Source organism: Microplitis demolitor, chromosome 2 (assembly GCF_026212275.2).
Source record: "Microplitis demolitor isolate Queensland-Clemson2020A chromosome 2, iyMicDemo2.1a, whole genome shotgun sequence".
In the NCBI taxonomy this organism is placed as follows: domain Eukaryota; kingdom Metazoa; phylum Arthropoda; class Insecta; order Hymenoptera; family Braconidae; genus Microplitis; species Microplitis demolitor.
In genome coordinates this window covers 3,843,702-3,861,273 of record NC_068546.1, presented here as the reverse complement: position 1 = coordinate 3,861,273, position 17,572 = coordinate 3,843,702, and the positions used below count along the sequence as shown (strand labels likewise).

Genomic DNA, 17,572 nt, shown 5'->3' with positions numbered 1-17,572 from the left:
ATTTTCCTCAATTTTATTCAAACCTTACATTTTATTTTTACAATGTACAGGTTTTATTTTTCATCATTTTTATAAAACATATAAACTAATAATAAAACTGACCATCGATAAAATAAAATAAATTACAAATCATCAAACGCGAATCGCTTTCATTGTGAGATCCAATTATTTTTATTGTTTTAGCATTATCTATAATAAAAAAAAAATATATATATATATTTATAATGTGAAATGTTATTTAGTGCTTTGATGGTAAATAAAACAATTACCTAAAATGCTTGTTTGGTTTTTTTCAAGTCCATCGCGTAAATATTCGCGATACTTAAGCACGACGTGATTTATCATTTTAATTATATCATCATGGATGCTTTCTTTTAGTAAGAGATCAGGTAAACTCATAATAAATTTTTTAAAACTGTCATTCCTATAAAAAAAATATATTAATATTAATTACCACAAATAAATGTACATTAATTAATATATGACTTTAAATGTCAAAATTTTGAGTGTATGGTTAAAATTAATAACTCAAACAAAATTTTTCTTCTAGATATTTTTAAGATTAGACTAAAATTAACCACTTTCATTTTTTCAAATTTTCATAGCGGGAATTTTGAAAATTTGAATCACATCTTCAGCGTCATAAATATTTTTGATAATAAAAAATTAGTTAATCAATTAATCAGTTAATAAATAGTTACAGTGAAACCTGGATAAGTGGGATCCAGATAAGAGAGGAACCTCTATAACTGAGACTTTTTGGAGGTCCCGGCACTTCCACAACGAAAAACCTGTTTAAGTGATACTGAGGAACCTCTCTAACATAAATTTTTTTTGAACCTCTTGATTATTTACTTTCATAGTAAAAGCTATTATTTTATTATAAAGACAACACACTTCTTTCGTATGCATACATAAATGTGTATTAGTTACTCGTACGTGTTTATTTACAAATACGAGTGACAAAACGTGAAGCATTATAGTATTATACATTATAGAAGTATTATAGTCCCCGAGCTGGCCTCTATTTCTGACTAGGCTTAAATAATCAGAACGTCTAACAGTTCGGAAAGTAGAAAATTCATCAGGGACTGAACAAGAATAATAGTTTGTTTGAAACCAGAAAAATAACAAGTGGAGGAAACCCTTTACATAGAAAATGGGGAGAAGCAACGTTCCATCATCCATAACCTGTTGACCAGCGATGGAAGACTTGTACCACGGAGGCATTTCCAAGCCCACTTCAACCAAAGTCTCTTTATTTCCTGAGATAGTCGTGTTTGGTCCCCAGAGGTAGGATTCGTGGTGGCTGTGGTTAGATACTCCGTGTAATGAAAATTTTTGATTATACCTCCAGTTAATGTCCATCTTAATCGTCACTCGATTAAGGTACTCCCGGGTAATAAGGCCTAAGTGACAGAAATGATATTTAAAATAATCGCCTCCGCTAAAGGCTACTCTAGTAAAAGGGTTTTGCATAGAGATGTTACAACAAATTTATAGAGTCCCGATACCACGTTCCCTGTCTTCTATATTTCTTCATCTGTCATATGCTGTCGTAGCGCAGAAGAAATTATAAAAAACAATCTAGTCTTCTGACTCTTAAAAAGTATCGTTGCTGAATTTAAGTGATGATTCATCTCTAATACCAATTTTATTAAGTATAGTTAAACTATTTCAGTTTGTTTAACCCGCAGGCCTTATTACCCTACCGTAGTAAAATAAAGTCTATTCGTATGGTTTTTGTAAAAGTATAATTTTTTGTTTGTTTATGGTAAAAATTACCATTACTTCATTACATTTTATGGCTAATGTATTGAAATAAAGATTAATGATACATTTCGATAACTAAATGCAATATTTTCGATTCTATTCAAAATCTCCCTTAGCTAGGCCTTATTACCCGCAGGTACTTTATATTTTTTGGCTAAAAGTGTCATCTGGGTCGGAAGATAAGATCTATGTCTGAAAGGGCGCGAAAACGGCCTCCGGTAAAATGAAGGTGGACTTCGATCCCGTTACATTAATTAATCAATTAATAGTATTGTAGTAAATGTCTTACTTGTGAAGTTCATTGAATTGGTCCAATAAAATATCTCCAAAAATTTTGAACAATTTCATGTTAACTTGCGTCGTATCTTTCAAACTCGCAGCAATTGTCGCTTGTAAAGTCCTTTCTAAATTAATTCCACTCTTGTACAAAAATTTACTGCAATTCAAAAAAATTATTCGTACAAGTTTCACTAATTGCGATACAGTTGAAGTATCCGTGCTCCAATTATTTAATGAATCTTAAAAAAAAAAGAACTAAAAATTAATAAAATAAAAAAAATAGAATGCATTTTTTTTTTAAATGAACAGATTAATTACCATCGACAAATTTAATAATTTTTCTACAATTAACTTTGCATTCTTCATTTACTTTATTATTTCTACCATTAGAATTACAAACCATCCACATATAAATATAACAGAGCTCTAAATTTTCTTCAAGACAATTTTTATTATGAGTATGACTAATTACCGTCTCAAAATCATTTTGTCTTTTCGAATTATTTTTTTTACTGTCGACAACTTGAATGGCTTTAAAGGAATAAGGAAAACTGGTAATTAAATATTTGGATAAATTATGTATAAATTTACTACTAAATTCTTTAGAAATATTTTCCTCTATTTTAGGCTCAACGATGTCAATAAATTCGATAATTAATTTAATTATTGACGTTATTGCTTTCAAAAAATCTTTTGTTTCATGAGAAATCAGCGAAATATTTTCGTCACAAGTTTCCTGTGGGCGGACTTCAATCCAACTTTCAAAAATCAGTGGCACTAAAGTGTAAATATATTTTATGAATTCGAAAATTTCATAGTTATATTTTTTACTTATCATATCTTTATAATTACTGTCGAAATTTATATGACATAAATTGGTATTATAATTATATATGGGTAAGTAATAAATGTTATTGTCAATATTTATATTTTTTTCGTCAGTTAAATCGTTTTTTGAGCAGTATCTCAATCGGATGTCATCAATGATAGTAGTAAAAATACTAGACAATCGATAGAAAACTTTATTCCTCCATTTAACTGAGGTCAATTTTGAGCTGAATGTTGTCGTCAGCTGACGATTTATTTGAGATTTATTTTTGGAAATGAAATCCAAAAAAAGGTCGAGTATTTTTTGCGAATTTTTGGCAATTAGGTAACCCGATTTATCAACAATGATGTCAAGAAAATGCAATGAGTCTTCTTTTATTGGTGGGGAAATATGAGTCATTGCGCAACATAAATAAGAGATTAATATATCGGAAAATGGTGCCAATTGTTCACGTTTTATTGACCCTAATATTAGAGATATTGTTTTAAATGTATCACGTCTTATATCTTTTTCTTTATCGAGTATCAATGCGCCGAGACCCTGCAGTATTTTATTTAAATTTGAATTAAATATTTCGGACGGATTGTTTTTTAAAATTTCTTCTAGTTCTTTTATTGCTTCTTGTCGTACTGATGAATTGTGATGGTGCAAACGTACCAATAGATCCTGAAATAATATTATTTATTATGTGTTCTGTATTATTAGGAGAATAAGGAGAATTGTTCCAGTCATATTTATGATAGAATTAGTTAATGTTATTAAATTTGGTATCGTTGTAAATTTCTTGACTTGAATTTGTGCCTCATGGTTTAAACTCTTTTTTGTTGCCAAGTATCGAGATAAATAAATTTATCTATATCATTCGAAATACATTTAAATTACGCGGGAAAAAGACGATCGTATTTATTTTCTTTAAATAAATTAATATTTTAATTATTCTGTCACTGAAAATACCTCAATGTCACTGAATATATCTATTATCTATATTATTAAGAGAGAATAAGAAAAATTTAGTCCATGGCATGTCTCTGTGATAATAAAAATTAAACAAATTTAATTTGGTATCAGTGAAAAGGTCTTGACTTTAATTTGTGCCTTTTCATAGTTTCAGATGTTTTTATGCAACAGTCAGTTCAATGTCTAAGTTTTATAAATAATTATGAATATATATATAAATTTCGCGCCAAAAGATGTCGATACGATTTTATAAAATTACTGACATAAAAATTTTTAAATATTTTGAGATTAGATACTGAATTTTTTTGTATCAACGAAAGACATCAGCCCTTTGGTAAACCCTCAAAATTTAATAAGTTTTTGTATCTTTCATCGTAGTTGAGATATTTTAGAAAAAAAAAATATTAGACGACTAATAAAAAAAATTTGACCGTGTGTAGATTTTTTTTTCGAACCCCATGATTTTACAATCATCGAAATCAATAAGTTTGCGAATTAATGACAAGATTTGTCTTATTAAACTTCAATAATAATAAAAATAAACAAAATATCCGAGAGTGAATTGGTAAAAATTTAATAAATAATTAAATTTAAATCATATTCTATAAATTTGGTACCAATACTCGGGCAGTCACGTAGTGACAGGCTTATTATTCAAAATTTATAGCACAAAAAAAAATAAATAAATACCTTGACATTTAATTTCCTCCGACTAAGAATTTCCGACTGTTCATGTTCCTTCAATTGTTCTTTAATTATTATTTTCTTAACTTTGAATGTTGTGTCTGTTATATTCTGTCCTTTTGGCAACAATTTCGCCTTTGTTTGTTTTAATTTAACTTTCGACTTCTCAGATTTTATATTTTTTTTATGCCGATTATTTTTACCCATGTTTTCAAATTTTTCTACACTATTTTATTTAATCCTTGCTTTTAATTTGCTACTTTGTTTTTATTTTCAAGCAAAATTTTAGGTTAGTGTTCCAACGAAACAGCACGTGGACTCTTAGCGTTTTGTTTCTGGTGGGGGTGAATAATTTTCTTCAGGGCTGTAAAATTATTGTTTTTCACCCAAAACATAATTGTAAATTTTTCCAATTAATAGATAACCTCCAATATTTAAATAAAAGATTTTTTTTAAAATTTCCCATTTTTCAAATTTAACAAAAAATCCTAATTTCCAAATTTGTTAAAGAAAAACATTTACAAAAATTTACGCTTTGCGCAAATAAATAAGTCATTTGAAAAATTCTAATTTCAAATATTGTTTGATGCAAACAAAGAAACAATTTCTAAGAATTCGACGTCATCGCTCTCATCACCTTAATTTTTACTGATATATCATTAAATGATAAAACAGAGTAATGAATTTACTCACTGAGTAAACAATTTTTTACCCTATTCTCTTAAAAAAAATATGTAGATTTTTTCATCATATTAAATCTTGAATTGTTGGCGACTCATATTCATAATGTAATAATTCAGTGACATCACATGGCGATGTATGACTCTCAAAAATATATGACACATAATCTGAGAAAAATATTTTTTGAATAATATTGTGAATTATTTTTTCCAACAATGTCGTGTTTTATTGTTCATTAATTAAATGACAGTAACTAAGTCTTCTTACAAATATATATAAATAAATAAATAAATAAATGAATGAATAATTTGTAAATGATCTCATATATCAAGTAAGTAAAAATTTTAGTCGCTAGAAAAATTAATTAATTAATTTATTTGAATTTTTATTTTTTTTAAATTATACAATTTTATAAATTCTCATATTTATTATGGGACAGATAAATAAATAAGAGGAATGTTGGAGGTTAAAAAAAATCAAATTGTTTTAGATATAAAATTTCAATAATTTATAAAAAAAAATATAATTACTCTATTGGAATTTATAATAATTGTTATGTAATTGTTTTTATTTACACTATTAATGCAATAGTTTTTTTTGTTATATATTTTTATCAGATAAATTCTTCATTAAATTATCGTTTAAAAATCATTAGCTCATTAAAAAAAAGTTTTTTTTTTTTTTGATTTTTATTGATGTTAATTTAAATTATTTCATGTAATAGAAGTTCATAGTTTCAAATTTTTGAATAAAATGTATACATATATATGTATACATATTTATAAATTTTTGTTATGTATTTATGTGAAACGATTTTCTTTTCATTGAAAAAATTCTTTTGGTCGGAACTAATGTGATATTTGTAAACTTGACAAAATTCCGCGTAAAGTGAGTACTGATAAAAATATATTACGAGTAATTATTTAATCAAATTATTATCAATTTTTTTTTATGAAAAAGCTATTACGCTATTATTGCTGTATGATTTTAATTTATAGAGAATTAATTTATTTATTTAAAATTTTGGTTTAGTAAAAAAAAAAATATAGTCAGAGATAAAAGAAAAAAACGGTATTTAAAAATGATTTGAATGGGCGGTAAAATATAAAATTTGAAAATTATTGTTGGAAATATTAATGAAGCGCTCAGAAGTTAATTTGCGATTTTTATACATACAGTAGACTGGTTATAAGTTACATCGGACACTACTCACTCTCATGTCAATTGAATTTTTTCCTGTAAGTAAGAGCATAGACAGAAACATTGCTTATAACCAGAGTGTACTAGTTTTAAATATATTTATAAAATAATTTATTATTAAGTAAATTATCGTAATTGATTGATAAGATTTAGTAAATCTACATACATATTTGTTCAAACAAATTTTTAGTTAATTGAAAATTATTCATGAAGTAAATGTATTTACTTTAAATCGCGGATTACTGATTGCGCCATTTGTGGATACGATACTTAATTTCAAAAAAGTATGAAATTATTTTGACTGTAATAAAATGTAATTAAATTACTTTAGAATTCATTTAGAAAATAAATCTAATTGCAATTTTTTAGTTGCGTATAAATATCACACGACGAAACATCACATAATAAACTATCATATTAGAAATTATCACATAAATTTGAAATTTTTCGTCTTCGATTTCCACAAGTTTTTTTTTTTTCAAAACCACATTGTTTTTTTTAAAAAAAAAAAGAAAACTTGAAAAATTGACTTGAGAAATTAAAAAGTTATTTTTCTAATTTTAAATTCTTAAAAACTAGTTGAGAACTTAAACAAATATTATGAAATTGTATAATTTAATCATCATTAAAGTATTTTAAAAATAGATAAAAATATATCTTATATGTATTATCTTATTAAGGCTTTACCTTCTAACAAATATTTTAATTACATAAAAATAAATACATAAAAGTATCTTTTACTTTATACTCAAATGAATATTTTAGATAAGGTACAATACTTGAAATTATCAAAGTATATATCAACTTTAAATCGATAAAACAAAATATTTATTCGATACCAAACTGATTTATTGGAGTACAAACGAAAGGAAATAAATAGTAATCAATACAATGGATAAAAATCACACGATAACATTTTGCCCGCCGAATGTTACGTTCAGTGAAATATGGGTTACTCATGGAATGTCTAAATGCTTTCTTGACACTGTTACAATTGCAGTTGTTTCTTTATATTTATTAATATTTGGTTCTTTACAATTATGGATCTATTGGAAATATGGAACTCCACGTAATCATTTATTACCGCGTAGCAAATTATATAATTTACAAAAATTATTTTTATATCTTGTACCACTGCTTAGTCTTACTAGGATAATATTACAAGCGACGATATTAGATGACAAAAAAGTCTATGGTTACATGGTAAATTATTTAATAATTATTACTATTATAATTATTCCCGTATAAAAAAAAAATGGTTATATTTCGCATGAGGATTTTCTTAATTTGGTACCGGTGTAAAAGTGATTAGTTCTAAAAATATTCCGAAAATGTTAGACATGTACAAATTCTTAATTACACGGATAAAAATGCAGGTCGAAATTAAATAATAATTACAATCACAATGAAAAATTTGCTATCTCAAATAAAAAATTACAATCCACAAAAAAAATTACGATGATTTGTTGAAAATTAATATTTTATTTTAATTATTACTTTCTAGATTGTAATTTTCACTTATCATAATAATTACAATAGAGCTTCGTTAAATTTTTGCTTGGAAAAAATCAATATTTACTTATTCATATAAAAATAGTTCAATGTTACAAAAAATATAAATTGTTATTATAATTATTAAAAGTTAGCACATTAGTCGCAATTTTTGTTTCGTAGTTGATAAATATTACATCTCCAATGTAATTCTACGTAGGTATATGTGAAAAAGTTGGTCATTCATTAGTTTCCGACTAACTTGACGACAAGTTATCGACAACTTCAGCTTTTGCAACTTTTGGCTACAAGTTACCGCCAATTTTCTCAGAAAGTTGGCACCAGTATGGAGCCGCAACTGGAATGCAAGTTTCTGAGGAAATTGAAAGGAAACTTACCGTCAACTTATGATTGCCAACTTTTGCAAACAACTTTTGCCACCAACTTTCTCAGAAAGTGACCGTCAACTTTTTTGATTTAAAACTTTTGCCATCAACTTTCTCAGAAAATGTCTATCAACTATTGGAGGTACCAACTGTTGGCGGTCAACTTGGTGTCCAGTTGCGGTTGCAAGTTTCTCGTCAGTTTCTCGCCAACTTGGCTATCGGGGTATACTGTACATTTTATAATGTCGGTAAGACAAATTGCTAGGGGAGATAAAATTACTATTTGAGATTGTAAAAATTACTATCTGGACTGTAAAAATTACTCGCCAGAATACATCTTTCACAAAGCGCGTCAACTAATATTTACCAAGTACAATAGTAAAAATTATTGGTACATTACAATTTTTATTTGTCGCTAGTTAATTTTATTTTGAATGCAGTAATTTTTATAATAAACAAAAATTATTATTCTAAATAATATGTTGTAATTTTTATTTTGAGTTTTGTACAAGTTTTGATTTTTTTAACGTTTCGAGGTCACTTCTCAGATTGTAATTTTTTTTTTTTTTCAAATTTAATAAAAATTACTCAGTTTTTTCTCCGTGTAGGATTTGAGGTCGGTATTCATAGCCAGGACATAGCTTAAGATCATCTTCTCTATGTTGAATAACATGGGTAAGAAATTTTAGTAGTAAAACATACAGTTATTTTAGAATTTAATGGGCGCGAATTTTGAATCAATTGAATGATTCTATTATACGCCTTAATAAACATTTTGATGGCAAATTTACGGAAATCTACAACCGAAATAAGAAGTTAAAGTTGATTGAGATAATTTGATGCCAATTGTTGACAGAAACTTCTAGTCAGTTTGAACCTAAAATTTGGCTCACTCAAATTTTTCCCCGCAAATTTCTGTCTAATTGATAGCTTTGTAACTTTTGCTATTCAAGCTTTTTTCCGTTATTTGAAAGCAACTTCCGATTCAATGCATTCATATTAAATTCAAAATTTAGAACAGAAGACGTAAACTTGATCTTAATTTGACCGAAAGCATTGAATGACGTTTTTTAGTCAAAGTTCGGTAATCAGAGCAGCTTTCAAATTACAAGTTTTTGAACTTTTTCAGAAAGAAGTAAAAATTCAGTAAAACTTCATGTTGAGAATTACATTTAAAGGTCTTAATCGTCTTAAACTTTGATGTTCCTCATACGGAAAATTTCCAAAACTTTTTTACACGAGAAAGTAACAGCAATTATTATTTACCATTAATTAATAAAAATAATTTGATGATTGTAGATATTAACAACATGTTTAACATTGGTTGTATATCCATATTCTGTATATATATTAAGAGTTGAAAGGCATAAATTATTACCATCGGTTCCACCACGCGGCCATGGTTTGGTACTTTTAGGTTTTTGGACACTTGCATTTATTGGTGAAAATTTAACTTTTTTCAATATCGGAAAATCCGAATGGTGGTTCCATTTAAATACGTAAGCATATATATATTATAAATTGTATCATATATCATGTTATTAAAAATTTATTGAATATTCTATTATAGACCAAGTGATCAAATAGAAATGTCATTATTTGTACTGAGATATGTCAGCAATTTGATGATTTTCGCATTAGGGTTAAGAGCGCCTGGAATATCTGGTTACTCTGACTCTGATTATCATACACTTAATGATACCACTACTAATTCCAGATATTATCGAAATGTAAGTTGTTATTTTTAATGCATGCTTTCAAACATAGGAAATTCGGGGGAAGATGAGCGGTTATTAAAAGATCTTGAAAAAAGTCTGTAATGAATTTTGAAAAAATTTTTTAGTAGATTTCTTATAGTTGCAACATTCAGAAAATTTCATCATTTAATTGACAAGATTCTAAAATTAAAACAGCGCTAAGTCACCTCATGTAATTGAACGGCGATAATTTTTAATTGGTTTTTAATTAACGTTAAAAACTGCCCTCGCTGGCCACCTATACTGCAAAGATAAGAGTTTCCATTGCGTTCTCAAATCATGCTTCTGTTTTAGTAATTTTTTTTTTCAACATATGGTCTGTAATTTACGACAGTCTTGCATTTTTTTTTCCATTAACCATACAATTATTTCGTTGAAAAAAATTCGTTTATTAATCAATTTTTACGTGTCTGATTTTTTGTAACTAATTTTATATGCAAATTGGAAATATAAAGTGTAGTCCGAAGGTTAGTAATAAATTTGTATTTGGGTTCATTAATTATATTAATTAATGCACATATTTTTCCATTAATTAGTTTTTAAAATTTTTTTTATATTAAGGAGGTTCGACTGAATCCAATGTAAAAAGGATTTTCCTACTTTAAGATTTGAAACTTAGTATATATGTAAAAAAGTACGTTATCTATGTATTCTCAAAATTTGAATTGATCCACCGTCTAGTTTTAAAAAAAAAAAAGATTTAAAAATGACGTTTTTAAAGTTCTTATACACAGGCTCTTATGGCGGACGAGCTCCCGTCATGACTTGTTCGATTATTTTCATTATTAACCTCCCAAGTTTAAGAAATAAAAAACCATGCCATAAACTTGAATATTTTTGGAATATGATAAGATTTTAACAATATAGTGTTACCGTTGTAATTATTTAAATAATTCAAGTTAAACTTTATTATTTAATCTCGTTCATCGACAGAGATACATATTATTGAGGGTTTGGCAACGTCGCGGAAGCAGCTGAGAGAAAAAACAAAGATAGAAATACATTAATAAGAGAGACAAGATTATAAATAAATTTTTCCCGCTTTAATTTGAATATCGATGTGTAAGAAGTTAGAACGCGCTGTTGCCAAATCTTTTTATTAAATCATATGAGTCAAAAATAACCAAGTCATTTCATTACTTTCTTTAATGAAATAAGTAATAATTACTAATTTATGAGTTCGTTATGCTATTATATGTTAAAATAATGAATTTTCATAACTATTAGGAGAATTCAGCAAACAAAAAAATTCAAACACTACTTTGACTCACTAGTGTCGATCGAACCTCCTTAAAAAAAAAAAATTTCGAATTTTATTATTAAATTTAATATTTAAATTAGAAAATTTTTTAATTATTGCGACTGTCAAAAAATAGTAAAAAAAAAAGTATATAAAATTTGATTTATTTTTGTATTTTGAAATATTCTATTGCTTTTAAGTCAGAAAATTTTTCTAAGTAGTAGATATTAATTACTATTCTGATTTGGCAACATCGTATCTGATAAAAATGGCGGCAGATAATTATGCGAAGTTCGGTAAAAATACGCTAGAGACAGGGTTAATTCATAATTTTTTCTAGGCGTGACTTTTTAAAAATATTTTAAAAATTAAATCCTTATTTAAAAATAAGAAATCTACTTTTCCATTGCAGCCATAAGCGGGAATTTTGAAATTATTCATCTGAAATTATTTTTTTAATATGCATTATTTTTACAGCGACCTGATGACAATCAGTCAACATGGAAAAACGTTTGGTACAAAATAAGAACACTCAGCCCATTTCTATGGCCAAAGAGTTTTTTACTGCAGTTGCGAGTAATATTTTGTTTTTCATTGTTAGCTGCTGGTCGCGCTATTAATCTTTACGTACCAATTTATAATAAAAAAATTGTTGATAGTGTTACAGATTTATCTATTAATAATTACAGGTAATACACTTACATATGAAACAAAAAATTATATGTCGCTTCGAAATTTGTATTTTTTTTAACTTTCATACTGATAAAAAACATCGAAAAATCTCTGGAAATTTGAAAATTCTGATTTTTTTTTGCAGCTTAAATACAATTCTTTTACGCGAGCAAAATTTCGAATTTCAAACTTTTACTTTCGACATTGATAGCTTTTTTGAAAATGTTTCAAAATTTTTCAAATTCGCCGGGTAATTTTAGACCACAATTTATTCATTTCTATGCATTCAGTTCTGCAATTTCAAACAAGTTCGAATTTTTTTCAAATTTCAAAGTCCGGATGGTCAAACTTTTTTTTCTGAGGGAATCATTTTATTTTACAAAACAAGTTTTATTTTTTTTTTATATTTCAGATGGGACTTAATTGTTATATATGTACTGTTCAAATTTTTACAAGGCGGTGGTACGGGTGGTATGGGTGTATTAAATAATTTAAGATCATTTTTATGGATAAGAATACAACAGTATACAACACGCGAAGTTGAAGTTGAATTATTCAGGTACTTAAAGCGGTGTTCCCAACAGTATTCATTTTTTTATCGACACAGTATTGTAAAATAATCAAAATTAAAAGTTATTAATTTTTGAATGGAAAAGTTTAATTTTCACAGATTTTCAAATGAATTTTATGCCTTAAAAAACATGAGTTCCACTTTGTCTATATCTAATGTACAAAATAAAATAATTCAATCTTTTCTAAATTTTTTACTGAAAAAAGTAATCGGTAGTAGCTACCTATTGGCAATTGGTAGCTACTACTGATTATTTTTTGGTAGCCGCTACTGATTGGAATCCGTATCAGCTACCAAAAAAAAATCGGTAGCTGTTACCCAAAATAAGGTAACTGGACCGAAATAATCGGTAGCGGTTACCAAAAAAAAAATCGATAGCGGCTACTGAAAAATAATCAGTAGTAGCTACCGAAAAATAATTGGTAATAGCTACCGATTGCCAATAGGTAGCTGCTACCAATTATTTTTTGGTAGCCGCAACTGATTGGAATCCGCATCAGCTACCAAAAAAAATCGGTAGCTGCTACCCAAAATTAGGTAATTGGTACCGATTGCCAATAGGTAGCTGCTACCGATTATTTTTTTCAGTGTTTGGTCACAAAATTTATGCGGAAATGTTAACTTAATTTAATTAACGTAGAAAAATACTTGCCTAACACCTGATTTACCGAATTGGTCTGCGTATACCCTAAGTGGAAATTTTCGGTCACAAAGTTTAATACTATAAAAATTCGATTAGTATCAAATATTGGCTCTGAACTTTTCAAAATCAAAATAATGCATCCAATCAGTCCCAGTACTTCGAAAGTTGGATGCATTTTCCGACAACAAACAAAATTTTGTGATGTGTTCGATAACTATGTGACAAATGGGAACACTGTCTTCAATTTTTATAAATTCTAAAAATTAATAGAATACATTTATCTATAACCTTTTTTTTATTTGCAATAGACATTTGCATAGTCTAAGTCTTCGATGGCATCTTGGGCGCAAAACCGGCGAAGTATTACGTATAATGGATCGTGGAACAGATTCAATAAATAATTTATTAAATTACATATTATTTTCAATCGTACCAACAATAATCGATATTATCGTTGCTGTTATTTTCTTTGTTACTGCTTTTAATCATTGGTTTGGACTTATTGTTTTTTCTACAATGCTTTTATATATCAGTAAATATTTTTTTTGACGATCTAATTATCAAAATTTATGTTAATACTAATAATTAATAATGATATTAATTATTTGATTAGTTGCAACAATTGGGATCACGGAATGGCGGACGAAATTTCAGAGACGAATGAACTTAGCAGACAATGCACTCAATGCACGAAGCGTTGATAGTTTATTGAATTTTGAAACTGTCAAGTATTACGGAGCTGAAAGTTATGAAGTCAAGAGCTACAGAGAAGCCATTTTTAAATTCCAAATCGAAGAATGGAAGTCGATGATAACTTTGAATATTTTAAATACTATTCAGAATGTTATTGTGTGCAGTGGATTACTTGCTGGATCTCTACTCTGCCTTCATATGGTCAATAACTAATCATTTATTTATTTAATTAGTAATTTATATACCTAGTAGTTGCCATAAGGGAAATTTGTGTCTGTGTGACGTCACTTTGATCGTGTAACCGGTGCTTTGATAGTTGAACATTAGACTGTTAGATGGCGGTGGAAAAGTGACCAATTTTTATGCCTTATTAGACTTTAAGACGTTACGTAACGGTAACCGATTTTCAGTTCCTTTTTTGAGAAAAGTTTTGGAAATCTAAAATGGAGTCTAGGGCGTTTTCTAGAACATCAACAGAGGGCGCAAAATTTAGACGGAGCCCTAAATGGAATAAACAATATAGTATTGGCAACTCTCTGGATAGTACTGAGTACTAGCCCGGACAGTAGTAGATACAGTCTAGATAGCATACAGTACTGTCTGAAATTTTTTTTTTACAGAAAGTACTCAGTACGGTAAAATCTCCGTAATGTTAACAAATCCTGTCGTCCCCACTATACCAATACTCGTGTCTTATGTGCGCAGGTCTGCGCCGTAAAAATGTGTAATGTACAAAAAAAAATACATTTTTAGGTTAGGATTTAATCGTATAGATGTATGTGGGAGAATTCAAATTTCCCGCTACTGAGCTTTTTTTTAATTGGTCGCGCGAAAAAACGTAATAGGAGACAGAATTTTTAATATTAGGGAGCGAATCTTGTTAAATTTAGAGAGAGTGTAACACTACGGAGAGTCACATTAAGGAGGTTCTACTATCCCAAAGAGTTGCCATTACTGTATTGTTTTTTTCGTGTAGTCTGAGCATGTAATCAAGTGACCCGAAGGGTCAATTTTCTTCTGTTATTAAAATATAATTATTTTTTTTAGATTGTTTATGAGAAAACATTAACTGTTGGAGACTATGTATTGTTTGCAAGTTACATTATTCAACTTTATGTTCCACTTAATTGGTTCGGAACATATTACAGGTATTAAATATTACTTTTGAGATCGGTTCTGAATTACGGTAATTACTGCAATTTACGGTATTTTACGGTAAAGGTACGGCTTTTTTACCGCACACTTGCAGTAAGAGTATGGGAATTTACCGTAAAGTGAAGTATTGCACTGCAAAACCCGTAAACTATCGTATATTACTGTAAATTTCCGTAAAACACAACAAATTGCGGCAAATTTGTCGTAGAAATACTGTATTTTATGGTTAATTATGGTAAAATAAGGTAAATTACTGTAATTAAGATTCGCCAGAGTAGTTCCATCTGATCTTGTAGGAAAAAGTTTTAATAAAATAATATTGTTCTATAATTTTTCAGAGCAATACAAAAAAATTTCGTAGACATGGAAAATATGTTTGAATTATTACGTGAAGAACAAGAAGTTATAGATGCACCGGGTGCTGGTCCATTGATAGTAAAACGCGGACAAGTTGAATTCAACAATGTATCATTTGGTTATGTTGGTGAAAAAACAATACTAAAAAATGTAACATTTACTGTACCGGCTGGTAAAACTGTCGCGATTGTTGGTCCATCTGGTGCCGGTAAATCGACAATCATGAGATTATTGTTCCGTTTTTACGATGTTGAACAAGGATCCATATCAATTGACGGTCAAAATGTTAAGACCGTCAAACAAGATTCGCTAAGAAGTGCCATCGGTGTTGTTCCTCAAGACACTGTTCTTTTTAATAATACAATAAAATACAATATTCAGTATGGGCAATTAGATGCACCAGAGGCAGATGTGATTGCGGCAGCTAAAAATGCTGATATTCATGAAAAAATTTTAACGTTTCCCGAAGCATATGAAACACAGGTAGTTATTAGTTATGAATTTCCACGAAACAATACTTACATAGGACGATATTTGTTCAAGTATGATCAGATATGACCATATATAAATTTCAATCTGATCAGATATGATCATATAAGTTATATCTGATATCCTACGAGACCTACTAGAGTGATAACGTAGGATGATTAAGCAGGATCATATTCATGATCAGATAAGGCCATTTTTTGTATATGATCAGATATGAGTATTCATGTATGATCACATAAATATTTAGATCTGATCAGATATAGAAATGGTCTTATCTATTCATGTATAAACGAAATAGAGATAAATGACAATATATAATCATATATGGTTTTTGTTCATATCATATCAGAACCATTTACTATCATTTAATAATTGTAAGTATTTATATTCACAAATATGATTATGCCTAATCATATATGATCATATAAAAACTTATCTGATGAGAAATGGAAGTAAATGGTCATATATAGTCGTATTTTATATTATATGAATATTATATGATTATTAATGAAAATGAATGGTCGTATATTAGTATATGTGATCATATATTAACTTATTAATGATCACATATGATCTTATATGAAGCTTGATATATTACTATCATATATGATATATGCAAACTTTCACTATGGAACATAGTATCAGATATGATCATACCTGATTGTAAATGATCATAGAAGAACATTTGGTTATTGATGAAATTTAATGATCAGATAAATCATCGAATGTGTTCATGTATGATCATATATATCTTGTATAATCATATCTGATCATTAATTAACATATATGATCACATGCAAAGCTGTATACATCACTATGGCTATATATGATCATGTATGACATTAAAAGTAATCATTAATCATAGAACACAGTATCAGATATGATCATGCATGACCATATATGATCATATCTGATCAGGTTCAAATTTATACATGATCGGATTTTAATTGATGTATGATTCATATATGATCATTAATTAACATATATGGTCATATACAAAGATGTATACATTACTACGACTATATATGATCATGTATGACATTAAACGTAATCATTTATCATAGACAATAGTATCAGACATGATCATGTCTAATCAGGTTTAAATTTATACGTGATCAGATACTAATTCATATATGATTCATATCTGATCATACTTAAACATACATCATTATATCCAAGTATTTTTTCCAGCTTTTTAACATTTGAACACATAATTTATTGTGACTTTTTTTTGTAGGTCGGAGAAAGAGGATTAAGATTAAGTGGCGGTGAAAAACAGCGTGTAGCAATCGCACGTACGATGTTAAAAGCCCCAAAAATAGTTTTATTAGACGAGGCAACGAGTGCACTTGACACTCAAACCGAGAGAAACATTCAAGCGGCTTTACACCGTGTCTGCGCTAACCGCACGACAATTATCATAGCCCACAGATTATCGACAATAATAAATGCCGATGAAATAATTGTTTTGAAAAACGGGGAAATAGTAGAACGCGGCAAACACGAAGAGTTGATTTCTTACGGTGGCGTTTATCGGGATATGTGGCAAGCGCAGCTGCAAAGTGATAATGAAATACAGCAGCAGAATAGTCAAGTAGAAGATAGTAAAAGTAATTTAGATTTATTACCTCCTGGGCATCCTTCAATTAATCATTAAATATTTTAATTAATTCGTTTTTAAATAAATAATTATTATTACGGTTTATTTATTTATT

The 17,572-nt window shown here is 28.2% G+C and overlaps 2 protein-coding genes across 2 annotated transcripts; one reads left to right on the top strand and one right to left on the bottom strand.

Annotated features, from left to right (window-relative positions):
* Positions 1 to 5,035, bottom strand: LOC103579919 (testis-expressed protein 10 homolog). Its single transcript, XM_053742785.1, has 5 exons — positions 4,529 to 5,035; positions 2,371 to 3,547; positions 2,063 to 2,291; positions 270 to 424; positions 1 to 189 (listed from the first exon to the last, which is right to left on the bottom strand). The coding sequence occupies exons 1-5, from the start codon at positions 4,727 to 4,729 to the stop codon at positions 86 to 88; spliced, it is 1,866 nt and encodes a 621-aa protein (XP_053598760.1). The 5' UTR covers positions 4,730 to 5,035; the 3' UTR covers positions 1 to 85.
* Positions 5,036 to 5,145: 110 nt separating this feature from the next.
* LOC103579918 (ATP-binding cassette sub-family B member 6) lies at positions 5,146 to 17,560 on the top strand. The gene is made up of 11 exons (XM_014439607.2): positions 5,146 to 5,534; positions 7,169 to 7,606; positions 9,580 to 9,779; positions 9,851 to 10,010; positions 11,755 to 11,966; positions 12,362 to 12,508; positions 13,472 to 13,695; positions 13,777 to 14,057; positions 14,904 to 15,004; positions 15,350 to 15,851; positions 17,095 to 17,560. The coding sequence occupies exons 2-11, from the start codon at positions 7,295 to 7,297 to the stop codon at positions 17,512 to 17,514; spliced, it is 2,559 nt and encodes an 852-aa protein (XP_014295093.1). The 5' UTR covers positions 5,146 to 5,534; positions 7,169 to 7,294; the 3' UTR covers positions 17,515 to 17,560.
* Positions 17,561 to 17,572: the final 12 nt, after the last annotated feature.

Excerpts from the sequence above, each read along its gene's own strand:
- LOC103579918 (XM_014439607.2), top strand. The coding sequence starts at position 7,295 with ATGGATAAAAATCACACGATAACATTTTGCCCGCCGAATGTTACGTTC. Across the intron at positions 10,011-11,754 it reads ATTCCAGATATTATCGAAAT|CGACCTGATGACAATCAGTC; the intron begins GTAAGTTGTTAT and ends TTATTTTTACAG. Across the intron at positions 11,967-12,361 it reads TTATCTATTAATAATTACAG|ATGGGACTTAATTGTTATAT; the intron begins GTAATACACTTA and ends TTTATATTTCAG.
- LOC103579919 (XM_053742785.1), bottom strand. The coding sequence starts at position 4,729 with ATGGGTAAAAATAATCGGCATAAAAAAAATATAAAATCTGAGAAGTCG. Across the intron at positions 425-2,062 it reads CAATTCAATGAACTTCACAA|GAATGACAGTTTTAAAAAAT; the intron begins GTAAGACATTTA and ends TTTTTTTTATAG. Across the intron at positions 190-269 it reads AAACCAAACAAGCATTTTAG|ATAATGCTAAAACAATAAAA; the intron begins GTAATTGTTTTA and ends TTTTTATTATAG.